The 27,277-nt window shown below is 43.3% G+C and overlaps 1 protein-coding gene across 1 annotated transcript in view; it reads left to right on the top strand.

Annotated features, from left to right (window-relative positions):
• Positions 1–2,259: 2,259 nt before the first annotated feature.
• Positions 2,260–27,277, top strand: part of LOC311100001 (tumor necrosis factor receptor superfamily member 10B-like) — a 35,186-nt gene continuing 10,168 nt past the window's right edge. The window contains exons 1-2 of the mRNA XM_084140730.1: positions 2,260–2,512; positions 24,524–24,695. Of these exons, the coding sequence (XP_083996856.1) occupies positions 2,480–2,512; positions 24,524–24,695 (205 nt within the window). The 5' untranslated portion in view covers positions 2,260–2,479. The remainder of the gene's footprint in view (positions 2,513–24,523; positions 24,696–27,277) is intronic.

Genomic DNA, 27,277 nt, shown 5'->3' with positions numbered 1-27,277 from the left:
TGGCTTGGGGGTAGAAGCTGTTGAGAAGCCTTTTGGACCTAGACTTGGCGCTCCAGTACCGCTTGACGTGCGGTAGCAGAGAGAACAGTCTATGACTAGGGTGGCTGGAGTCTTTGACAATTTTGAGTGTGCTCAGTCCTCTTTTTTTTCCTGTAGTCCACAATCATCGCCTTTGTCTTGGTCACGTTGAGGGAGAGGTTGTTATCCTGGCACCACACGGCCAGGTCTCTGACCTCCTCCCTATAGGCTGTCTCATCGTTGTCGGTGATAAGGCCTACCACTGTTGTGTCGTCGGCAAACTTAATGATGGTGTTGGAGTCGTGCCTGGCCATGCAGTCATGGGTGAACAGGGAGTACAGGAGGGGTTTTAAGCACGCACCCCTGAGGGGCCCCCGTGTTGAGGATCAGCGTGGCGGAGGTGTTGTAGCCTACCCTGACCACCTGGGGTCGGCCTGTCAGGAAGTCAAGGACCCAGTTGCAAAGGAATGGATTCAGACCCAGGGCCCTGAGCTTAGTGACAAGCTTGGAGGGCACTAAGGTGTTGAAGGCAGAGGAGTAGTCGATGAACAGCATTCTCACATGGGTATTCCTCTTGTCCAGGTGGGGTAGGGCGGTGTGCAGTGCAAAGGCGATTGCGACGTCCGTGGATCTGTTGGGGCGGTGATATGATACTTCACTCTCAAAGCACTTCATGATGACAGAGTGCTACGGGGCGGTAGTCATTTAGTTAAGTTGCCTTAGCTTGCTTGGGTACGGGAACAATGCTGGACATCTTGAAGCAAGTGGGGACAACAGACTGAGAAAGGGAGAGGTTGAATATGTCAGTGATGGCCAGATTTTACCAAAGATAATAGTTTTAGTCAGAGATGTAGAAGTGGAGGTCTTAGTTTGTCCAGTGGGTAAAGGGACATTCCTTCATTCTCTCCATGTCTTTTGTCAATGGAGCATTTTCCTAGCATAGTTGGCATACCAGTTGTCAAGATGGACCCAGACACCCTCATACAAATGCTGCTCAACTCAGGCAAAACTGCATCCTACATACAGTAAGATGATCAAGCTGCAATATAGTCTTATTCGCCATCTCAAATCAAATCAAATTTTATTGGTCACATGCGCCGAATACAACAGGTGCAGACATTACAGTGAAATGCTTACTTACAGCCCTTAACCAACAGTGCATTTATTTTAAATAAAAATAAATGGGTGAACAGAGAGTACAGGAGGGGACTGAGCACGCACCCCTGAGGGGCCCCCGTGTTGAGGATCAGTGTGGCAGATGTGTTGTTACCTACCTTACCACCTGGGGGCGGCCCGTCAGGAAGTCCAGGATCCAGTTGCAGAGGGAGGTGTTTAGTCCCAGGATCCTTAGCTTAGTGATGAGCTTAGAGGGCACTATGGTGTTGAATGCTGAGCTGTAGTCAATGAATAGCATTCTCACGTAGGTGTTCCTCTTGTCCAGGTGGGAAAGGGCAGTGTGGAGTGCAATAGAGATTGCATCATCTGTGGATCTGTTGGGGCGGTATGCAAATTGGAGTGGGTCTAGGGTTTCTGGGATAATGCTGTTGATGTGAGCATAGAGGAAGATGTCATCCTCCTGACGAGGATGAGCTGACCAATCAGCGGTCTACTTGCATGAATATTTTTAATGACCGGTATACGCCCACACCATTGTTGTTGGGGTACGGTCACACCATTCCAAAACAGAAACACTGGACAGTTACTTTAAAGAAGCAATCAAGTGTTGGAATTCCCCTGGGTGCAATTGTTTACTCCTAATGAATCAGATGATCTGAGAGCCATACCTATGGCTTATTCAGGTAGGCCTACGTTACAGAAGGTTCAGATATACTATATTTGATATTATCGCCAAACATTGTAATCCAAAATATATTTAACACACAATGTCGGAATGAATGAAGAAGGTTGCAGGTAGCCTAGTGGTTAAGAATGTCAGGCCAGTAACTAAAAGTTTGCCGGTTTGAATCCCTGAGCCAACTAGGGGGAATATCTGTTGATGTGCCCTTGAGCAAGGCACTTAACCCTAATTGCTCCTGTAAATTGTTCTGGAAAAGAGCATCTGCAAATGACTAAAATGTAAAGAAGAAAAAATACTCTATCTAATGTACATAAAATATTGTTTCTTTATTGATGTCAGCCTACTGTCGCCTACTTCTTGTTTTTTCACTCCAAATTGAGTAATGTGATTGGTATATGGGCATGACGTCAATGAGTATAGATGACTTTCTTTGAAAGAAGTATGCCATTGGTGGTGGGACTGTCCCAAGTTAGAGTGCTCAAGGCAGACACCTCTTCAGTATATATTTTTATAACTAAATGCATGGAAACAACCGGATGTTTTAATAGTGGATTTTTTATTTACAATGTGTTTCTTTTGCAAATAGTCGTGGTTTGAGGAAGTTTTAAATTTCTAAACGAGGTTGAATTTTGGATGATAGTCGCGTGAGTTCGGAGTTCCAAGATGAACTTCAATCTGACGTTCATCAAATGTTCGGTAAGAAAATAAAATATTGTACAGTGCCACATAGTAAACTATGTTGTTTTCTTATGTTTTGATAACACTGAAATGTGTGAGACGTGTATCACTCTATTCGAGAAGTGTGTAAGTTAGTCAAGAAGTGCAGCCTATAGCCTGTCAAGACCACTGGTTGAACTGAAGTGATTAGTTTAGGTTTGAACGATACCAAGTAACTTTTACTCCGGCTGAAATAGTAGCCAATGGGCCGATGCTATGCAGATTAAATACTTTATTTAACCTGTTACAAACGAAGACTTAAGTTTACCCGAAGTTTACAACTTGCTCTTGGGCGAGGGGCCACGCTCGAGCAGCCGCTGCGCCGCTGACCAAGAGATGCAATAGGCTACTGCAATCTCAGCCATCCATTAGATAACATTTCTCAAGACGTATTGATTCAACTGTAACTTTCGGTAGTGTCTGAAATTGTAGCCCACGTGCACTTGAACATCATTGCGTGATCACTGCTGCGCATTTTAAGTGGTGTTTGTTTGTTTACTGGGAAACAGGATTGGAAGTTTATACTGTGGCTACTCTACTGTACATGTGTTGTATAATTTCGACCCCTTCCCCCATGACAACAGTCACCATCTGGTGCAGAACATGATCCCACCCTATTAATTCAGCCCCCAGGCATCAGCACTGTCTTGGACATTGGGTTAAACAAACCAGACCCTGCTGGTGTCTTCTAAATTGGTGTCTTATAACATAACTCCAGTTATGATTGTATATAATTTGTTATATTCATGTATAGGCTAGTTATTACCTTGATGTCAATGGGGGTACGCCTACTTACAATTTACACAGCTAACTACAGTATAGCCAAAGCCAACCTTTCAATGTAAGCCACCATGTTGATCAAAACATGGTTTAGCACCTCTTTACTAGAAGTTTCAAAGTATACAGAACCCTTGGTATGCAGAGAAATGTGGTCTGCAAAATATCACAGCTTCAATATTCATGAATACATTGCGGAAAATGAACCTAGATTCCTAGGTCACGCACCCACTCACTCACACACACACGCACACACACTCACACGCCTATATATTTAATATAGAGTCGTAGTAAGTCCTGCCAGTGTAAAGTTTATTCCACACAGAAAGGGCCATTCAGTGCTGTGCTGTTGTTTTTTCCAGCCGTGCAGTGCCAAAGCCTGACACTATAAATATGGCCTCAGTAAAACCTGAAACACTTTACCTTGAATAAAAGACCCTTTGGGTTTGACACTAAATATTAGAAAGTCATAGACATAAATACGTTGGGATTGTTTTTAAATGTGAAGACTTGCAATATCAACCAATTAGTGAGTCATTTTCATGGAAATAACAATCAAACAGATTCATTTATTGCCACACAACCATAGGTTGGTGGTATTTGTTATTTTATTGTCAGTTGGTTAATGGTTATTGTCAGTTGGGTAGGGGTAGGCAACATAAAAGGACATAACTTTTCCATTTCTACAAGCCAGCACCAGAGGTTGTTTTGGACAGAGTAGCCTAATCACCAGATCCAAGTTTGAAGTCATGCATTGTTCTGCTACTTAGACCAAATGACTTCGCTTTCTGGTGTGGCGATGTCATTGTTGATATTTTCTGCAAACTACAGAAACTTCTGGAGTCTTCTCACCAGTCAGTGCTTGTTGCTAGGGGACTATGCGGGGGACTTTCAAACCCACTAACCCCTCTCTCCATTGCAAATGACTGCAGTGTACGTGCATGTCCCTTTAGTAAATACTGATTTACAGATTATTAGTGGCATCAATCTAGTCGTGCCCAGCCCACGCTCATTTACACTAGATGTTATCTGTGGTTTGGTTTACTGTGCTACTGGGTGTGGGTTCACACAACAAACAAAAAGACAACCATCAGGGAGTTATTACATTTACATTTACGTAATTTAGCAGACGCTCTTATCCAGAGCGACTTACAAATTGGGTTATAGGTTATAGGCCTACTACTTCTATATTAGTAGAAGAACAAGTTCAACAGTGTTGCTTAGGATATTGGTCAACAAAGTGATTGTTTCTGGTACTTCATGATAGATATTGGTCACGTGGAAAACATAGGCCTATTCTCTAGAACCACATTTTAGAATATGTCTCTTTAACTCTAGAACCGTTGGGCCTAGAGGGACCCCCCCTTCAAGCTAATGACCATTCAGAAAATTTGAACAGTGTAATTAATAAATGTCACAAACTGTCGCCCAAAAAATAATTTGGTTGTGTTTCTGAAGGTAACAGTAGAATACACGTTTATTTTTTTATTATAACACAATAGCATTTAAGTATTGTCTTTTTGAATACCGTCTCAAAGATGCAAACCCTGGTACAGTGAAATAGAATGGTACCAGGCTGGCTCTTCTTACATTCCACTGCAAGCACCAGCATTGATAAAGTAGAGAAGTCACTTGCAGACTACAGCCTACATTACGATGCAACCCCTGTGCAAGCGTTGTAATGAGAAGGCAGGTGTCTACACTCACTCACATGTCTCTCTGTTCTGTTGTCAATTAGAGTTTATATCAAAACTCAGAAAGTAAGAGGAAGGATGTGGGGGGAAGCTCTAACAGTGTCAATGTATCTTCAAAAAGAAAGTGACGTTTTAATATTTACGCCATTGAAGAGACGTTCTACGTACTTTGAATCACCTGTTACTGTAGAAAGACTTGTTTATCTGTTTTAAATGTTAGATTGACGTCATGTGTTGACCAAGATTTATCAGGAAATACACCTGTTGCCAACGCCTTATGCATGACTCAGTTTCCTGTTTACTGTAGCCCCTGACATAGAGCCAGACAGAGCGACAGACATCGAGCCAAACAGAGAGAGAGAGAGAGAGAGACAGACAGACAGACAGACAGACAGACAGACAGACAGACAGACAGACAGACAGACAGACAGACAGACAGACAGACAGACAGACAGACAGACAGACAGACAGACAGACAGACAGACAGACAGACAGACAGACAGAGTGCCACCTGACATAGCTGGCATTTATGACACCCACTCAACCTGAGGAACATGCCAAGACGTGTTTGATGTAGTTGAAGTTGCTCTTACATTCTCAAGTTGGTGCTTTCACTATTATTAAGTGTTATTAATTACATTTTGATGTTGTTTGATTGATGAGTAGCTGTCAAATGAGTGTCCATTATGATTAATTTACTTTACCCGAGACCTACAGTAGACCGATCTGCTTGATGCAGTTGTTATCCACCAATTCTCTCAAGATTACCTGTTACTCAGGGAACATACACTCAGTGGACAGTTTATTAGGTACACCCATCTAGTACCGGGTCGGACCCCCCTTTGCCTCCAGAACAACCTGAACTCTTAGGGGCATGGAAACATTTCTCAATCAAGGTAAATAACTTGTGTCAGGAAAACATTCCCCACACCATTACACCACCGCCACCAGCCTCTACCGTTGACACTAGGCAGGATGGGGCCATGGACTCATGCTGCTTACACCAAATCCTGACTCTGCTGTCATTATGATGCAACTTGAACCGGTATTCGTCGGACCAGGCAACGTTTTTCCACTCCTCAATTGTCCAGTGTTAGTGATCACGTGCCCACTGGAGCCGCTTCTTCTTGTTTTTAGCTAATAGGAGTGGAATCGGGTGTGTTCGTCTGCTGCAATAGCCCATCCGTGACAAGGAACGACGAGTTGTGCGTTCCGAAATGCCGTTCTGCACACCACTGTTGTACTGCGCCATTATTTGTATGTTTGTGGCCCGCCTGTTATCTTGCACAATTCTTGCCATTCTCTACCTCTCTCATCAACGAGCTGTTTTTGCCCACAGGACTGCCGCTGACTGGATGTTTTTTGTTTGTCACACCATTCTCAGTAAACCTTAGACACTGTCGTACGTGAAAAGCCCAGGATGCCAGCCGTTTCTGAGATACTGGAACCGGCGCGCCTGGCACCGACAATCATACCACGCTCAAAGTCACTTAGGTCACTTGTTTTTCCCATTCTAACATTCAATCTAACAGTAACTGAATGCCTCGATGCCTGTCTGCCTGCTTTATATAGCAAGCCAAGGCCACGTGACTCACTATCTGTAGTAGGGGTGTGAAAGGGGTGTTGTACCTAATAAACGTGAAAAGGGGTGTTGTACCTAATAAATTGGCCACTGAGTGTAGATAGTGAATCTTGTACTTTATTTCATGCTACATCAGTTACCAGGTATTTACTAAGACTGACATAGTAAAATGGTAACTACATGGTAATAACATATTAAATACATGTTTGTTTCTTTGGGATTCATAAACCATCTCAGTGCTTTATTGTGTAAAGAACACATTTCACTGACTGTACTAGTAAAGTATAGATCTACTGAACTAGTAAAGTAGCCTACTAGTTCAACTAGAGCTGAATTAAAGAAAACTCAGAAAGTTTGTGATTTATCACCAGTCTGAATTGAACACAGACATCCGTAACCGTGGCTGGGAGGGCATATGCTATCATTGACAGTGGCCACACTTTTGTTTAAAAGTTGAGTTCAAACTGTCTCAAAGGTGTCTCACAACCCTGCCAAGTTCTCTATGTATTTTTCCCTCCTAGATCTTAGATCAAATAATGCTAAAATGTTCAGAGGATGTTGAACGAGCCCCAACCTTTGTTCATAGGGTGGGATAGTGTTTACAAAGAAATAAATCACACATTGAGATAGTCACTTAGGCCCTATAGATCTGTTGGCCCAGACACATAGTTTGAATTTTTCCTCAGATGTGTTTATGGAGAAGACTATAAACTGTCCAGGGGCTTCAAATAGCTTTTTAATTGGAGACACCCCTGTTATGGAGCTAATGTGATTGTCTTTGGAACATGGTAATGGATTCAGGATTCTCTAAAGAGATTTGTGAGTGAGTCACTCTTCTCTTTCTCTCCGTCTTCCCATCTTTCTGTCTCTCTCGCTCCGCACTTTCAACAGCCTACCTGTGTCATTCCTTTCTAACTCGGGCAAATTTGATATACATGGGTTAAAAAGAACATAACTCTGCTCTAAAAAACCTTCAACTCAATCTAATAGGTTAAGTTGGTTAAGTATGGTGTTACCGTGAAGCTAGTTTCACATAAAGTCAAACTCTTTGTAAACAAGAGGATGACTCACTTTGAAAGGACCTTTTCAGGTCAAAGTTTTTGTGTGACGCTGCTACCACACACACGTATGCACATACGCACACTAGATGTGTTGAAACATGAAGAGTAGTTAACTCTATGGAACACCTGTTTGCGTCTCCTTACCACAACTCTTAGACATTACAGTGCACTTCTTTCTCACACTTCATCGAGGCACTAAGTCAGATTTATTGTGGTCACTCAGAGCCTCATTGTCAGTCATGTCACCAACCACAAGTGTTTCCTTTGAGCAGGAAATTCGCCATAGCTAACGTCACAAAGGTTGTAGTTTACAACTTGTACTGAGGTGAAAACCAACTAACCTAACCTGTCACTCACTGTAACCCAGCGTCACACACACCCAGCGTCACACACACACCCAGCGTCACACACAGGCACACACACAAACACAGTATACACACACTGTGCTATGGTACAGTAATCAGTGAACCTTACCCCCATGAGGAAACTCACGTGTGTGTGTGTGTGTCTTCCCTGAGTATAAATAACTGCCGGAGCGGATACTGCCCAGTGGCTCTCGGCCTGAGCCAGGCCTTGACTAGAAGGACTAGGACTGGCCATAGAGAGAGAGACAGAGAGAGAGAGACAGAGAGCGAGAGAGAGAGAGAGAGAGAGAGAGATAGAGAGAGAGAGAGAGAGAGTGGAGCTGAACCCGGCATGAAGCCTCTTCATTGTCTGGGCCTTCCTGTACTCCCTGGGAGGAGGGGGCCACACTGTTTCACACGCTCCCTACTGATACGCTGTGCGTGTGACTGTGGATACTGTATGTGTGTCATTGTATTTTGGTGGCTTCGTGTCGTGTTTTAGTGTGTTTTTCTGTGTGTGTGTGCGACTGTGCGTGTTTATGTGTGGTGTGGTTATTGTTGTGGCTTTTTGGTGGCTTTATCTACTGCACCATATTTGTCTGTGCAGTTTCTCATATAACATGAAGACAAACTTTCACCCCCACATACAGTCGTGGTCAAAAGTTTTGAGAATGACACAAATATTAATTTTCACAAAGTCTGCTGCCTCAGTTTTTATGATGGCAATTTGCATATATTCCAGAATGTTATGAAGAGTGATCAGATGAATTGCAATTAATTGCAAAGTCCCTCTTTGCCATGAAAATGAACTTAATCCCCAAAAAACATTTCCACTGCATTTCAGCCAATCCACAAAAGGACCAGCTGACATCATGTCAGTGATTCTCTCGTTAACACAGGTGAGAGTGTTGACAAGGACAAGGCTGGAGATCACTCTGTCATGCTGATTGAGTTAGAATAACAGACTGGAAGCTTTAAAAGGAGGGTGGTGCTTGAAATCATTGTTCTTCCTCTGTTAACCATGGTTACCTGCAAGGAAACACGTGCCGTCATCATTGCTTTGCACAAAAAGGGCTTCACAGGCAAGGATATTGCTGCTAGTAAGATTGCACCTAAATCAACCATTTATCGGATCATCAAGAACTTCAAGGAGAGAGGTTAAATTGTTGTGAAGAAGGCTTCAGGGCGCCCAAGAAAGTCCAGCAAGCGCCAGGACCGTCTCCTAAAGTTGATTCAGCTGCGGGATCGGGGCACCACCAGTGCAGAGCTTGCTCAGGAATGGTAGCAGGCAGGTGTGAGTGCATCTGCACGCACAGTGAGGCGAAGACTTTTGGAGGATGGCCTGGTGTCAAGAAGGGCAGCGAGGAAGCCACTTCTCTCCAGGAAAAACATCAGGGACAGACTGATATTCTGCAAAAGGTACAGGGATTGGACTGCTGAGGACTGGGGTAAAGTCATTTTCTCTGATGAATCCCCTTTCCGATTGTTTGGGGCATCCGGAAAACACCTTGTCCGGAGAAGACAAGGTGAGCGCTACCATCAGTCCTGTGTCATGCCAACAGTAAAGCATCCTGAGACCATTCATGTGTGGGGTTGCTTTTCAGCCAAGGGAGTGGACAATTTTGCCTAAGAACACATCCATGAATAAAGAATGGTACCAACAGATCCTCCGAGAGCAACTTCTCCCAACCATCCAAGAACAGTTTGGTGACAAACAATGCCTTTTCCAGCATGATGGAGCACCTTGCCATAAGGAAAAAGTGATAACTAAGTGGCTCGGGGAACAAAACATCGACATTGTGGGTCCATGGCCAGGAAACTCCCCAGACCTTAATCCCATTGAGAACTTGTGGTCAATCCTCAAGAGGCGGGTGGACAAACAATATCCCACAAATTCTGACAAACTCCAAGCATTGATTATGCAAGAATGGGCTGCCATCAGTCAGGATGTGGCCCAGAAGTTAATTGACAGTATGCCAGGGCGGATTGCAGAGGTCTTGAAAAAGAAGGGTCAACACTGCAAATATTGACTCTTTGCATAAACTTCATGTAATTGTCAATAAAAGCCTTTGACACTTATGGAATGCCTGTAATTATACTTCAGTATACCATAGTAACATCTGACAAAAATATCTAAAAACACTGAAGCAGCAAACTTTGTGAAGACCAATACTTGTGTCATTCTCAAAACTTTTGACCATGTCAAAAGTTTGGACACACCTACTCATTCAAGGGTTTTTCTTTATTTTTACTATTTTTTACATTGTAGAATAATTGGTTACTACATGATTCCATATGTGTTATTTAATAGTTTTGATGTATTCACTATTATTATACAATGTAGACAATAGTAAAAATAAAGAAAAACCCTTGAATGAGTACGTGTGTCCAAACTTTTGACTGGTAGTGTATGTCTTTATGTTACAGTCTTAGAAAAAAACTGTGCTATATAGAACCAAAAAGGGTTCTTTGGCTGTCCCCATAGGAGTACCATTTGAAGAACCCTTTTTGGTTCCAGGTAGAACCCTTTTGGTTCCAAATATAACCCTTTTGGGTTCCACGTAGAACCCTTTCCACAAATGGTCCTACATGGAACCCAAAAGAGTTCTACCTGGAACCAAAAAGGGTTCTACCTGGAACCAAAAAGGGTTATTCTATGGGGACAGCCGAAGAACCCTTTTGGAACCCTGTTTTCTAAGAGTGTCTGATGAAGAATAGTTGTGGTGGGTGAGTAACTTGTTCTTAATGATACAAGCTGATATGTACCATACCCCAGACCCCTACCACAGAAGAGGTATGCGTACTGCATACAGTATGTCACTCTGGTTTAGTACTGAAAGACATAACCAGAGCATGTCTTCTCCTCCCAGCTTCAAAAGAAAAGCGGGATTTATCGCTCAAGTACAAGACCAGTTTACTTTCAGCGTTTTGTCAGGGTTATCTATGTGGGTTTGAATGGTAAAGTAGTTTAGTGTGAGCTTACTCAGAGTAACATGAGTCAATTAAATACACTCACATTCGGGAATTTCCTGATTTAAAGGAGAAGAGAAACTTAAGTAAAAGAGTGGTGTGTCATCAAAACATGAATGGATGAATTTCTAAATTATACACTGCCATGAGGAATGTTGCTAGAATACACTACCGGTCAAAAGTTTTAGAACACCCACTCATTCAAGGGTTTTTCTTTATTTTTACTATTTTCTACATTGTAGAAAATTGTATGAAATAACACATATGGAATCATGTAGTAACCCAAAAAGTGTTAAACAAATCAAAATAGTTGGACATAAACAGCCCCTTATTCATTGTAAACATGCCAATAGATAGACGAGGGATGGTGTTTTGTGGGTTAATTGCTTATACTAACTGTATTAAGCCAGTTTTACAACTTCCTGAGGACCTATGTTATAGGACGAAGTCTTCACACGACACAACGTTCAAGTATTACTCATCTCAGTCACCCCTACACAAAGTACCTAACTAAGAACAAGACCCTTTGTGGGTTGCATCTTGAATTACTGAAAGGCCAAAACTGAAAAGCAACAACAAAAAACAAGGTTGTGGGTTTTCAGTTTGACTGTTATTCAAGACACAAATCACATCTTGTTCTCTTTGCTTATTTGAGCTGTTCTTGCCATAATATGAACTTGGTCTTTTACTATCTTCTGTATACCCCCCTACCTTGTCACAACACAACTGATTGGCTCAAACGCATTTAAGAAGGAAAGAAATTCCACAAATTAACTTTTAAGAAGGCACACCTGTTAATTGAAATGCATTCCAGGTGACTACCTCATGAAGCTGGTTGAGAGAATGCCAATAGTGTGCAAAGCTGTCATCAAGGCAAAGGGTGGCTATTTGAAAAATCTCAAATATAATATAATATATAATATATTATATAATATAATATATTATATTCCGATTTTTGTAACATTTCTTTGGTTACTACATGATTCCATATGTGTTATTTCATAGTTTTGATGTCTTCACTATTATTCTACAATGTAGAAAATACTAAAAATAAAGAAAAACGTTGTAGGTGTTCTAAAACTTTTGACCGGTAGTGTACGTGTGCTGTCAGTCAAACATGTAATGATATACGGTATTGTACATTTGGCTGCAGGGTAGTGTTTTGTGATGGTGTTGAAGGTTACCTAAGGTTTACATGGATTTATAGGTATAAGATAGAAAAAATAAGAGAGCAAGGGTCTGAACAGACTAAGAACAAGATGACTTGAATGTTGTGTCGTGTGAAGACTTCAACCTATAACATAGGTCCTCAGGAATATGTAAAACTGGCCTAATGCAGTTAGTATAAGCAATTGACCCGCAAGACACCATCCCTCGTCTATCTATTGGCATGTTTACAATGAATAAGGGGCTGTTTATGTCCAACTATATCGCAACCCTAAATAAATGGGGGTAAAATAGGCACCGAATGAAATTAGGAATTTATACAGTCCTAATTTATTTGGTATTAGGACATAGTTAGATCTACATAAAAGATGGCATGGGACACAAACTCCTCTTGACATCAACTTTTGCGATTTCGAAACATGTCAAACAATAATTTTCATGTGAACTATCCGTTTAAGTGTATCTCCACTCACTGTGTCTCTTCATCTCAGCCTACCTTCCTCTTAGCAATACTTTCCTTGACTAATCTGAACCTCCATAGCAGGGCCTGTTTCCTCCATCCGCCTGTCCAGTTAATCCGAGTGGATGGGTGTTCAGTATCCCCACTATCACGTATTTCCCTCACAGATAATGGATGAGAGAATAGGAGAGGCTAATGGGAAAGGCACGATTGGGAAACGGAGGAGGGTCAGGGTCCCAAATCTCCCACTCTCCGGATCCAGGGGTGTAATGAGGTACAGCGTGCTGCTCCTTATCAGATACGGCTATGATTGAAATCATCTGTCCTGTATCAAATAAAGTACATTCTCCCTTGGCCCCTCTGCTGTGTGTGCATGTGTGTGAACACGGTGCACACTTGTGTGTGTGTGTGTGTGTGTGTGTGTACACTGTGCTCACTTGTGTGTGTTTGCGTGCCTGTGTGTCTTTCCCTCGCTCTCCCTGAGATAATGAGGCTCACTGTACGACCCATAGGAGGGGAATAAAACCCCTCTAAATGCCACATTGATAACCTGCTCCACTGAAAGGGGTCCTGTCATTCAGCAATAAACACAATCTCAGTGTACACAGTGGCATGTGTTGAGTGTGCCAGGGCAATTTGGAAGTACCCGAAGGCAGTGACAGCAACTGGTTGAAAGTGCAGCTCAGTGATGCTCAGGTAGGCTGCGGTCCATTCACTCACTCTCTCTCTCTCTCTCTCTCTCTCTCTCTCTCTCTCTCTCTCTCTCTCTCTCTCTCTCTCTCTCTCTCTCTCTCTCTCTCTCTCTCTCTCTCTCTCTCTCTCTCTGTCTGCCATGTGCAGGGCAGGATGTCTGCTGAACTGTACAACACTAGAGTATTTAGTATTGGTGGGCTGCCAGAGACAAGGGATTGTGGCTTTAGGACTTGGAGGGCTCTCTCTGCGCTGAGGTTAAGGTGGCCACTCTGGTCCTCTTCCTTACGAAATATCTACCACATTGTGGATGGTCTGTGTGTGTGTGTGTGTGTGTGTGTGTGTGTGCTGTCGTGTGCTGTCGTGTGCTGTGTGTGTGTGCTGCCGATCCATCACGACTGGTCTGCCGACGTAATCGTCTGTGGTTTCAACAGGCTTCCCGTTGCGACGACCACGAAGATCCATCTGCTAGCCCCGGCCCGCTAGCACACGCAATTCAACATCCGTGCTTCCTGATCGCCTGTGCTGTAGCACCAATTCGAACTGCTCTCGGACTCACATTGCTGTTCACTGGACCTTATGATCACTCAGCTGCACAGCTGATGCCTGCTGGACTGTTCCTTTACACGGTACCCTGTCCTGTTTTATCTGTTTAGCCTCAGCCCAAACTTTCATCGCCATTACCAGTTGTTGTCTTAGCTCTCTCGAATAACACCTGTGATTGCTTTATGCCTCTCTCCCATGTCAATAATCCTGGCTTAGGAAGGCCACCAAAAATTCTGAAATTTCCATCCCCAACTACAACATTTTCCGTCTAGATAGAACTGCCAAAAGGGGTGTAGTTGCAATCTAATGTAGAGATAGCCTGCAAAGCTCTATCATATTATCCAGGTCTGTGCCCAAACAGTTTGAGCTCCTACTTCTAAAAATCCACCTTTCCAGAAATAAGTCTCTCACTGTTGCCGCTTGCTACAGACCCCCCACAGCCCCCAGCTGTGCCCTGGACACCATATGTGAATTGATTGCCCCCCATCTATCCTCAGAGTTCGTACTGCTCGGTGACCTAAACTGGGATATGCTTAACATCCTACAATCCAAACTAGATGCCCTCAATCTCACACCAATTTTCAAGGAACCTACCAGGTACAACCCTAAATCCGTAAACATGGGCACCCTCATAGATATCATCCTGACTAACTTACCCTCTAAATACACCTCCGCTGTCTTCAACCAGGATCTCAGCGATCACTGCCTTATTGCCTGCGCACGTAACGGGTCCACGGTCGAACGACCACCCCTCATCACTGTCAAATGCTCCCTAAAACACTTTAGCAAGCAGGCCTTCCTAATTGACCTGGCCTAGGTATCCTGGATGGATATCGATCTCATTCCGTCAGTAGAGGATGCCTGGTTTTTCTTTAAAAGTGCTTTCCTCTCAATCTTAAATAAGCATGCCCCATTCAGAAAATGCATAACTAAGAACAGATTTAGCCCCTGGTTCTCCTCAGACTTGACTGTCCTTGACCAGCACAAAAACATCCTGTGGCGTACTGCATTAGCATCGAATAGCCCCCGCGATATGCAACTTTTCAGGGAAGTTAGGAACCAATATACACAAGCAGTTAGGAAAGCAAAGGCTTGCTTTTTCAAACAGTAATTTGTATCCTGTAGCACTAACTCCAAAAAGTTTTGGGACACTGTAAAGTCCATGGAGAATAAGAGCACCTCCTCCCAGCTGCCCACTGCACTGAGGCTAGGAAACACTATCACCACCGATAAATATACAATAATCGAGAATTTCAACAAGCATTTTGCTACTGCTGGCCATGTTGTCCACCTGGCTACCACTACCCCGGCCACCAGCTCTGCACCCTCCGCTGCAACTTGCCCATGCCCCCCCCGCTTCTCCTTCACCCAAATTCAGGGGTACAAATGAGCAAAATAAATAACAATATAGGGATGAGGTAGTTGGGCGGGCTAATTTCAGATGGGCTGTGTACAGGTGCAGCGATCGGTAAGGTGCTCTGACAACTGATGCTTAAAGTTAGTGAGGGAGCTAAGAGTCTCCAGCTTCAGAGATTTTTGCAATTTGTTCCAGTCATTGGCATCAGAGAACTGGAAGGAATTGCGGCCAAAGGAGGTGTTGGCTTTGGGGATGACCAGTGAGATATACCTGCTGGAGCGCAGACTACGGGTGGGTGTTGCTATGGTGACCAATGAGCTAAGATAAGGCGGGGATTTGCCTAGCAGTGATTTATAGATGGCCTGGAGCCAGTGGGTTTGGCAACGAATATGTAGTGAGGACCAGCCAACAAGAGCGTACAGGTCACAGTGGTGGGTAGTGTATGGGGCTTTGGAGACAAAACGGATGGCACTGTGATAGACTACATCCAATTTGCTGAGTAGAGTGTTGGAGGCTATTTTGTAAATGACATCGCCGAAGTCAAGGATCGGTAGGATAGTCAGTTTTACGAGGGCATGTTTGGCAGCATGAGTGAAGGAGGCTTTGTTGTGAAATAGAAAACCGATTCTAGATTTAACTTTGGATTGGAGATTCTTAATGTGAGTCTGGAAGGAGAGTTTACAGTCTAACCAGACACCTAGATATTTGTAGTTGTCCACATACTCTAGGTCAGACCCGTCGAGAGTAGTGATTCTAGTCGGGTGCGCGGGTGCAAGCAGCGTTCGGTTGAAGAGCATGCATTTAGTTTTACTAGTGTTTAAGAGCAGTTGGAGGCTACTGAAGGAGTGTTGTATGGCATTGAAGCTTGTTTGGAGGTTTGTTAACACAGTGTCCAATGAAGGGCCAGATGTATACAAAATGGTGTCGTCTGCGTAGAGGTGGATCTGAGAGTCACCAGCAGCAAGAGCGACGTCATTGATATACACAGAGAAAAGAGTCGGCCCAAGAATTGAACCCTGTGGCACCCCCATAGAGACTGCCATAGGTCCAGACAACAGGCCCTCCGATTTGACACATTGAACTCTATCTGAGAAGTAGTTGGTGAACCAGGCAAGGCAGTCATTTGCACATCATCTCTTGCACAGCTATCATTCCAGTGTTAATACTAAATTGTAATTATTTTGCACTATGGCCTATTTATTGCCTTACCTCCATAACTTGCTACATTTGCACACACTGTATATATATTTTCTGTTGTATTCTTTGACTTTATGTTTTGTTTACCCCATATGTAACTCTGTGTTGTTGTTTTTTATCGCACTGCTTTGCTTTATCTTGGCCAGGTCGCAGTTGTAAATGAGAACTTCTTCTCAACTGGTTTACCTGGTTAAATAAAGGTGAAATAAAATATAAAATACCAGGGTACTGTAACTACAAGGAAATAACCAGTGTAATATGAAAAACACAAAAAGTGTGTGAAAAGTGCTAAGGCCTGTAGGAAAGAACCACTTTGTAGCTGTAATGTTGGTCGATCAGGTTTTGATGTCTGCATTTAGGACTTGATACTGTACAATATGTCAGTCTACTGTCTACTCAGTTTCATACCAAGAGCTTAATGTATATGTTCGGAAGTCATTTTGTACAGAATACATACTTTTTTCCCAATTCAACGCTTGAGCAGCAAACCTCAGTCACACAAGAAACTCTCACTCTCTAATGGTCATGACTCAATGGGAAAATTCCATTGTTAGATATTCCTCCTCCCCATAAAGTGGCCTTTTCCCTCTGTGGGGTGCCTATAAACTGCTGAGAGAAGAACAGGTTTGTCTGTGAGGATGGGATGGCTGCTGCATGGCGCAATCTAGTGATCCACAGGCCCAGGAATGCACTCAGACAGGATATGATGTCACCGTTCAGCAGCCCTGCTTGTGTGTGTGTGTGTGTGTGTGTTTTCCAGTATAGACAGGCCACCTGGCTTTTGATTGGGCACATAACCATGGTTACCCTTCTAAGCAAGCCTGATTACTGTCTGTGGGATTCGTCATGGTTTCACTACTTATTTTTATATGATGTGGTTCCAATGCATGGCTCAAGCTCTCCTCTCTCTTCCCTAATTGAGTTTTTCCCCTCTCACAAATTTCAGAAAATGCACACATATTTGGACACTGTCATTTTCCTCGCTCGCCTTCTTTTTCACACGGCCTCAGTCACACACTCAACTATTTTACTCCCTCTATACAATCTTACAACCTGTTAGTACCTCTCTTTTCCTCTCTCCCCCTCTTGCTCTTTCTCTGTTTGTGCCTGCACTCTCTCTTGCTCTCTCTCTCTCCCCCTTCTCTCTTTGCATCTTCTCTCTCACTATAGCCCTATTCCCACTACGAGATATGAAAGAGAGTCTCTGGAGCGGAGTGGTGAAAGAGATTTCTACTTTTCAATTCACATTACATCCTTGCCTTACCTTTTGTCATGGCTGACAACACGACATTCTTGGTCCGCAGCTCAAATTGACCATGATGATCAAATTGACCGAAAATATCACAGTAGCCACTAACTAGCCAGTAAGCACAAACTATTCAACAATGACAGAAACATTTCCTCTAAAACATATTACACTAGGCTATTGAATAATGCAACCAAACCATATTACGCTCTTGAATAATGCAACAATTCACAAGCATGTGCAGACAATTAAAGGGTTTAGTTTCTCATCTGTAGGCTACACTCGTGACATTTTAGCTTCAAGACAAAAGCACAGAGTTGCTAACAGCATGTCTTCATCAAGTAACATTATCCTATCAAAAATGAACGATTAACCCTCTCATACGAATGTAAAAGTACAGTAAGCATACCTTACAACATTACAACAAACCAGGCTTCATTTTTATCAATATCATGCAAATCATTATGTGGTAAAAGCAAATTGCGACTGAAAACATGGGTATAAGTGAATTCACTGCGACAAGCTGTTTTATATGGAAGCTCATACCCGCCATTAAAGAAATTACATAAAATGCATCATGATTTGTCAACGTGCACAATTAGTCTGTTCTTCAGTCTGATCAACTGTAGCCTGCTAATAACAACCCCAGCTGCAGGTAGCCTGGAGAAGCCTATGCGCTCTGATCCCATCTGGGCCTGGCCAGGGGAAACGTAACATCATGTTTTTATTGCCTAAGCTATGTATTTATAGCCTAGAATAGCCCATTTATTTGTGAGAAAATGTGAACGTGATCAAATTTGGTTTATATTCAAACTTCGGGTTGCTAGGCTATCTAGGTCTTTTTAATCCAAAATTATTGACTGGAATTAATCAATCAACACAATAGTGATGACATACTGTATGAGTATATTTTAATTATAGATGCAAAGGCCAACACAATACTACCCTGCATACAGCAAGCTCAGCCATGTTAGTTGTATTGTCCAATCGCAGTTGTTGTCTCTTTGTCTGTGTTAAGGGTTTTAATGTTTTCAACCTCCCTAGGGCCAGGAATTTTTCCAGGAGTTATTTTTTTTAACCATTTGACCTGATTAGAAAAATAATCTGGTCCCACATAGCCCATCGAAAGCCCTTTTTACAACTGATTTATTACTATGTCATACGCTACAACAAGGGTCCGGAGTTGGTTAGGTTAGCCTACAACCAGATCAGAAAGAACTCTGGGCCCCAGGAAAGCAATTTCCTCCCACCAGTCTGGGACCTGTGGTGCCACCTCTGAAATCACCACATAATGTTACAAATGAAAAAACATATCCCATTTGTATGATCTACATTTGACATGTTTTTGGTGGTGGGGATGGGCTTCCATCGTTTTACGTGGCTCAGTGCAGCCGGCAGCTACTGCGACAATTTCAGAATGTAACAGGCTGTTACTGCAATTTCTGGTAAAAACTCAATAAAACAAGTCTCAAATGTTAGGAAAATGTCTACATTTCAGCTGTTTCAAAAACATTGCTCTGCTATTACCATTTATACTGTAGGAGGGTTGGCTCAACGAGACAATTCTGTTCGCACTGCCCTGCTTCAAGGCAACCTCCGGAGGTAGTGATCGTTAGCTAGCAAATATGCAAGTTTACATTTGAGTAATATGTGCAGTTGCCGGTATTCTTATGAAAAGTGTAGTAGGTGTGAAGAGGCTCTGTGTTTGGATAAAGCAAAATGGTGTGATTGTGAGTGCTCTGCTGGTCGTCGGCCCCTCCACTCTGCCTCCCCGTGACTGTGGAAAGTCTGACGTGAGCAGAGAGAACAGGGAAAGTAGGTGGGAGGGGGGAGAAGGAGAGAGCCATCAAGAGGCTTGATGGCTGCACAGCAGCGCTGCACCGGCCAGGAAACTCCCTGTGAACAACAAGACATGGCCGCCTTCCAGAGAACCAAGTGAGGAGAGACTGGAGCTTAGAATCAGGAGTCAACTCTGTTGTCAACATCAGCCTGTCAGTCAGGAGTCAACCTCAGTCTGACAAGAAGCAACTCCAGTCAGGAGCCAACTACAGTCTGTTAGTCAGGAGTTAACACCAGTCTGTTACAGTCAGGAGTCAACCAGTCTGTTAGTCAGGAGTCAACTCCAGTCTGTTAGTCAGGAGTCAACTCCAGCCTGTCTGAGTCAGGAGTCAAAACCCACTAGTGCTCCAGGAATCCCCCTGGTTCACCTGGAGAAGATTGACCCCAAGAGACACATGTAAGAAGGGGTGTGTTATGATGAGCCTCTGTTGGCTGTCATGGACAAAGTGGAGTTTTTATAATACCATTGCAACCGTTGCTACACACAGAAAAAAGGTGCTACCTAAAAGGGTTATTCAGCTGTCCCCATAGGAGAACCCTTTGAACAACCCTTGTTGGTTCCAGGTAGAACCCTTTTGGTTCCAAGTAGAACCGTTCTGGGTTCCATGTAGAACACAGGATTCTATGTGGAACCAAAAAGGGTTGTCCTGTGGGGACAGCCGAAGAACCCCGTTTGTAACCCTTTTTTCTAAGAGTGTATGTTTCTCCAGTGTCTTAGTTTATCAACTACTACCCGTGCACACACAGACTTATTCTGAAAATAAGTATTGGTACTACACGTTTTTATAGTACCCGAAATCTGTAAGTATGTTTACATGCACACTAATAATTCAATATTAAACTGATTGTGGCAGTAGGCCGAATATGGAAATAGTCATGTAAACACCTTACATAGTTTATCTTAATCGGCATAAGGTCAAAATCAAAGTAAGCGTATGCCGATTAAAATACCTGGTTTTCTGAACAATCATTCAAATGATTAGGACATGTAAACAGCTTAATCAGCGTTCCAGTGGTATATTTGATCTGCACATGTGCCAGCACCCGTAGCACAAGCCTCTCTCTTATGTGTGAAAAACTGAAAGTATGCATCTTAGAAATAGTTTTCACAAATAAACTTTATATGTCCAATCTCAGAATCAAATAGGCTTCACAAAAATAACATGGTCACTGTGGTAGAAAGTTTATTTTGATTGGCGATTTTCTGCATTAACAAATGTTCCATCAGTAGCCTGATTTCCATGTAAACAGGATTATTAGGGACATCGTTCTTCTTGCAAAGCATGTAAATGTTTTAAATGAATTATTAGATTAATCTGACTATCCACAATAATGGTATTATTGTGTACATGTAACTGTGCTCAGTGACTTCCATATATCTGTGATTTAATTTGACCATGGGAAATTATGGGTTTGATTAAACTGAACCCTGTGTGCCAGGTATGGGGGTTTGAGGGTGGTTGGATAGGGCGGGGTACAAGAGAGCCAAAACTAGGCTGCTCATTTAGACGGGAAGGTGTCGCGTTACGTCCGAGGCGGTTCATGGTGGTGTCGCATTTCAGCCCAGTCAAAGAGCCCGGGTTTAAGAATGTGGGTCATTTGAAGTAGAGGAACTAAAGCGTGTTGTTCGCCCGTGAATAGGGCCTTCTCACAATGACACGATGAAAAGGCGTGTGAACAAGCACCTGTGCCTGAGGGCCACACTAAAGTGCTCCGCCATATTATTTACTGTCCCTCCCTCCATCCATGCAAGCCCTGTTATTATCCAGCACATGAATGGATTACTGGGATGATGGGAATCAATCTGTTATGGGCAGCAACGTGCTAGCTTTAGCTATAAGATACCTTATCTCCTCACTAGGGAGGATCATGGTCGTCCAAGACAATAGGTTTAACCAAAATGACATTTTGAATAGGTTGAAATGGTTTGGATGAGCTTTGAACTCTCATAAGCGTCTGTTAGTCTATGTGAAAAAAAAAATTTGAGCCCAGGTTGGCGCAAGGAGAGGGACGGAAGCAACATTGTTACAAATTACCTCCACCATAATTCCCAAAATCTGTTTTTAACTCCCATCATGTCTTTAACCCTAGGATCTTCTCTGAACACCAGAACAGTGATGCCACCTGGCCATTCAACATGGCCAGAATCCTACTTCAACTGTACTGAATGGCTCATGCACTCCATACTTTAATTAAACATTTAAAACCATTACATGGTGTAAACCTGTATGCTAGGGCTGACCCCAATTAGTTGACTGGTCGATTGTTTGGTCGTTAGGCAGTTGGTCGACCGAGATAGTTTTAGTCGAGCAGTAACAAATATATATACACTACCGGTCCAAAGTTTTAGAGCACCAACTCATTCAAGGGTTTTTCTTTATTTTTACTATTTTCTACATTGTAAAATAATAGTGAAGACATCAAAACTATGAAATAACACATATGGAATCATGTAGTAACAAATCAAAATATATTTTATATTTGAGATTCTTCAAATAGCCACCCTTTGCCTTGATGACAGCTTGAGGCCTAGACTAAAAGCCAATGTATGCATGATCCGAAAATGTGGTCGGAGTCTCCATATGGAGGGTGTGACGCAATTGCGGAGCTTCCAGAGGCATGCAGAGGCCAAATCGAGCTCTGTACCGCATCGCCATGCGCCTCCCAAATGTTGTAACAATGCGGAGGGCTCTGTATAGCTCCGCATTGACATGAGTGGTTGACAGTAGGTGGGGGCGGTACATCCTGTAGAAAACATAAACTCACTTCCTTGACAACAGCTCTGCACTGGTCCGCGACACGCAAGATGTATGAATGCCATGACTTCTGCTGAGGCTGTATCACCGTAAATGCTGCATGGCCAATGCAGACGTCAGATTGACCATGCGCCCAGATGCACTTCTCTCTCCAGAATGCGCTCTCTCCCGCCAATTTGTGCACATTCATTGTTTCATAACTTAATTGTGTGAATTGTTTGTGTTTGATTGTTAGTGTATATCAATTCCCCATGACATATATCTCCAGTAGTACATTTACCTTTAATTCCTATAATGTTTGTTACTTTGGTTATGGACATTTCTGTTAATGCATTCACTATTACTATTCCAGTCTTCCCGTTATCATTTTCATTGTCGGAGTGGACACGTTTTTGGCAGAGTGCACAACATATGCTACACTTGTGAGAAACAAGTTTTGGTTTATTCATTCCATTTACTAGTTTTGCCAATTTAGTCATTGTCATTTGTTTGGAGTGCTCCTGTCAATGTTGAGTAAGGATGCGCACGCATAGAAGTATGCCTATAGCCTACCTGGCCTGGGCGCAAATGTAGGCATATAATTGTGCCCATTTGGGGATCTGATAGTATTTCTGATTGGCATAACGCACCACCACTAATGACCTGTGGAACTTCTCAAAGTAATGTTTTCTTCACCTCAAACAGCAAGCAAAATAAATCTGTTTTTACATCCATTGGGAATTACAATATTTCCTCAATGTATTTGAAAAATCTTTCCAGCCCTCTCCCTTTCGATAACCATTCAGCGTGAAAGGGAAAAATGTCATGCTCTGATCCAGTGGAAACGTCATAAAATAGGCCTACCTGATTACTTCTTATCAGTGTTTGACTTGGACTGAAACAGGTTCCGGTACTCATTTTGGGTGCTGGTACTGTTTATATTTAGGTGCAGGAGCTCCACAATACTTTTGAGCTAATATTCTATAAGAGGAACAGGAGCTCAAGCAGTAGAACATTTGAGGTGCCGGTACTCAGCTCCGGTGAGCTCCAGCCCAAGTCAAGCACTGTTTCTTATTCCTTGCGCAAATAGCCTACAGCTGTGTCTGTCCCGAGCATACTGGATAGGAAACTCTGAGGGCACAGAATATTTTATACAATGTTGCAAGTTCGTTAGGCAAGCTTCAGCCGGACCCAAGTTAATAGTTGATACAATGTTTCAAGTTCGTTGCAGACAGGCCATGTGTAGCCAATGTGATTTATAGGATATTTCTTTTTATCAGGATATTTTCTACCTGCACGCTGCAATGTTTTTATTTGTTGGCTTTATGTAGGCTATTTTACATATTTGGCATATGGCAAAATAAGTTACTTTTTAGGTTTGTATCATTTTCATTTAGATTTGGATATAATTTTGATTAACCACAAGACAATGATTTTGAGATATGACATTATTATAATTTAAATTAAACTGTTTCATGAAAATTTGCATTTTAAACCCATAACTGGCATGCAGATCGGTAGAAATTGTAAGATAAATTGGCATTCCACATGAGAAAGGTTGCCGACTCCTCGTGTAGCCTATTACCGGCAACTTCAGGAGAGTAATGGCAGAATTTGCGACAGCCAGCAGGAGCGGGAGAAGAATAGTTGGGTCAGGTTACGTTTTTTTTCTTCTGGTTATCTAGATCTCTGGCGCCCTCTTGAGGCATTTGTCTTATTTCATCAAACCGTAAGCTTAAAGCATCAGACAAGCTCAATGCATATAGTTGATTTTATATATGGAAAATACACGTTTAAAAATGTTGACCAATCAATTGGTAGAAAGAACAGGCTACCTTCGGTCGACCGTGATTTCTTTTTTGTCGGGGACAGCCCTACTGTGTACATACACATGTTATGTTGTCCTGTCTCTGTTTTCTAACTCTGGCCGGCTCTCCTAATTGGCTTTCCTCTGCAGATGTCCAGATCAGATTCAAATTAGGGCCCAGATTGCTCAATCAAGGTTTCTGTTGAGAACACATACTCTCCTCTCTCCTCACGCTCTCTGAATGTGGGTGGGTGGGTGAGAGTGAGCCTGGTAATGTGAACCTCTCCCTCCCTCCCTCTTGTTCTCTCTCTCTCTCCCTCTCTCTTTCTCTCTCTCTCTCTCACTCTCTCGCTCTCTCTCTTGCTGCACTGACCCTCACCTCTTTCCAGGCCATCATTGTAAATAAGAATGTGTTCTTAATTTACTTACCTGGTTAACTAAAGGTTAAATAAATAAATGAAACTTTCTCCTCCATCTCCATATCCCCCTCTCTCTCCCACCATTACTCTATCCTCTAGGTGGTGGTGTTCCTGCTGTGCTCTGGGCTGGTGTGCTGTTGGGCAGAGCTGAATGGCGTGGTGGCGGCCCAGTGGTCCGGCGATGACAGGAACCGGACGCTGCGACACAGAACCTGTCTGGAGAACCAGCAGTACCTCCACCAGGGTCTCTGCTGCCTCAACTGCCAGGCTGGTAAGGAGAACCCAGTCCCAAAACCTGATCTAGAACCCAAGCAAGAATGTTGCTCTTATACACTGCCAGGCTATCACTACAGGCCAGAAGAATCAGAGTTACTAAAACCTGAGCCCGGAACCAAGCCCAAGCTAGCGGCTGGGAACCCAAACCATGCTTTGTAACAAAACCCAGTAGTAAACATTCAGGGAGTAGGGTTTGTTTTAAAAGTGGTGTTACTAGCTGAAATAGTCCCATTAAAACCGAACCACTGCCTTACTGATGCCAGTGCTGTGGAATGAGCGAAGGACATTATAGCAGTACTAGCATCCTTGCTATTGCTAGGAAGCTACTGCTAATAAGCTATAACTATTGCTAGCATTAGCAAGCTAGCGATTACTTTTCTGATTAGATTACCTGTTTTGACCTTTTGGGTCAGTCAGATAAGAACAGGCAGACAGGCAGCTAGAGAAAGAAAGAGACAGGTCTAGGCTTACAGATACACCCACATTTGAAATATGTACACTAGTAATTTAGCTGCAATAAGACAGCATTTTGATAAGTCGCTAACTGTGCTGCCTCTATCTGTAGCTAGTTAGTCAATCAATTTTTCAATCAATTTTTATTTTATATAGCCCTTCTTACATCAGCTAATATCTCGAAGTGCTGTACAGAAACCCAGCCTAAAACCCCAAACAGCTAGTAATGCAGGTGTAGAAGCACGGTGGCTAGGAAAAACTCCTTAGAAAGGCAAAACCTAGGAAGAAACCTAGAGAGGAACCAGGCTATGAGGGGTGGCCAGTCCTCTTCTGGCTGTGCCGGGTGGAGATTATAACAGAACCATGCCAAGATGTTCAAAAATGTTCATAAGTGACAAGCATGGTCAAATAATAATCAGGAATAAATCTCAGTTGGCTTTTCATAGCCGATCATTAAGAGTTGAAAACAGCAGGTCTGGGACAGGTAGGGGTTCCATAACCGCAGGCAGAACAGTTGAAACTGGAATAGCAGCAAGGCCAGGCGGACTGGGGACAGCAAGGAGTCACCACGGCCGGTAGTCCCGACGTATGGTCCTAGGGCTCAGGTCTCTCAGTTGGCTTTTCATAGCCGATCATTAAGAGTTGAAAACAGCAGGTCTGGGACAGGTAGGGGTTTCGTAGCCGCAGGCAGAACAGTTGAAACTGGAATAGCAGCAAGGCCAGGCGGACTGGGGACAGCAAGGTGTCATCATGCCCGGTAGTCCTGACGTATGGTCCTAGGGCTCAGGTTCTCAGAGAGAAAGAGAGAACGAGAGAATTAGAGAGAGCATACTTAAATTCACACAGGACACTGGATAAGACAGGAGAAGTACTCCAGGTATAACCAACTAACCCCAGCCCCCCGACACATAAACTACTGCAGCATAAATACTGGAGGCTGAGACAGGAGCGGTCCGGAGACACTGTGGCCCCATCCGAAGAAACCCCCGGACAGGGCCAAACAGGAAGGATATAACCCCACCCACTCCGCCAAAGCACAGCCCCCGCACCACTAGAGGGATATCCCCAACCACCAACTTACAATCCTGAGACAAGGCCGAGTATAGCCCACAGAGGTCTCCACCACAGCACAAACCAAGGGGGGGGCGCCAACCCAGACAGGAAGATCACGTCAGTAACTCAACCCACTCAAGTGACGCACCCCTCCCAGGGACGACATGAAAGAGCACCAGCAAGCCAGTGACTCAGCCCCTGCAACAGGGTTAGAGGCAGAGAACCCCAGTGGAGAGGGGAACCGGCCTGGCAGAGACAGCAAGGGCTGTTCGTTGCTCCAGCCTTTCCGTTCACCTTCACACTCCTGGGCCAGACTACACTCAATCATATGACCTACTGAAGAGATAAGTCTTCAGTAAAGACTTAAAGGTTGAGACCGAGTCTGCGTCTCTCACATGGGTAGGCAGACTGTTCCATAAAAATGGAGATCTATAGGAGAAAGCCCTGCCTCCCGCTGTTTGCTTAGAAATTCTAGGGACAATTAGGAGGCCTGCGTCTTGTGACCGTAGCGTACGTATTGGTATGTACGGCAGGACCAACTCGGAAAGATAGGTAGGAGCAAGCCCATGTAACGCTTTATAGGTTAACCACATAAGTTTTCTTTGGGGACAACAAATATGGTGCCTTTCACGGCCCGTAGATTTTTTTGCTATAATGCAATAAATATGCGCCGTCGCCTGTTGTACGTCATTGCAACGATCCAACTAATTGGAATGCACTGGCATAGCTGTTCTTCACACACATATGTATAAAATTTGTGTGCAAAAAGGGGGTTCGCTAGCTAGCTAGCCAAAGCTAGCAGCCAGTTGAATCACTATTCTGCATTTCTAATATGAAATATTATTGGCAAACTAGTCAGAAATGCCAATTACCTTTTCAAGCTTTTCCTCTGTATATTTCTCACGCTTCCTCATTCCCTCTCTCACTCTCTTTCCCTCTCTTTGTGGTGTGATAGTATCGTACTGTCTTTTCTCTTAACACATGATAATAAGGTGCCTAAAGCATTGCGTGCATGAACGGAGCAGGAAAAATGCTAATGTTATATTTCAACCAAGAAAGAAGACACAAAAC

Source organism: Coregonus lavaretus, assembly GCF_964263955.1.
Source record: "Coregonus lavaretus genome assembly, chromosome: 24".
Taxonomy (NCBI): Eukaryota; Metazoa; Chordata; class Actinopteri; order Salmoniformes; family Salmonidae; genus Coregonus; species Coregonus lavaretus.
This window is presented reverse-complemented; position numbering and strand designations above follow the sequence as displayed.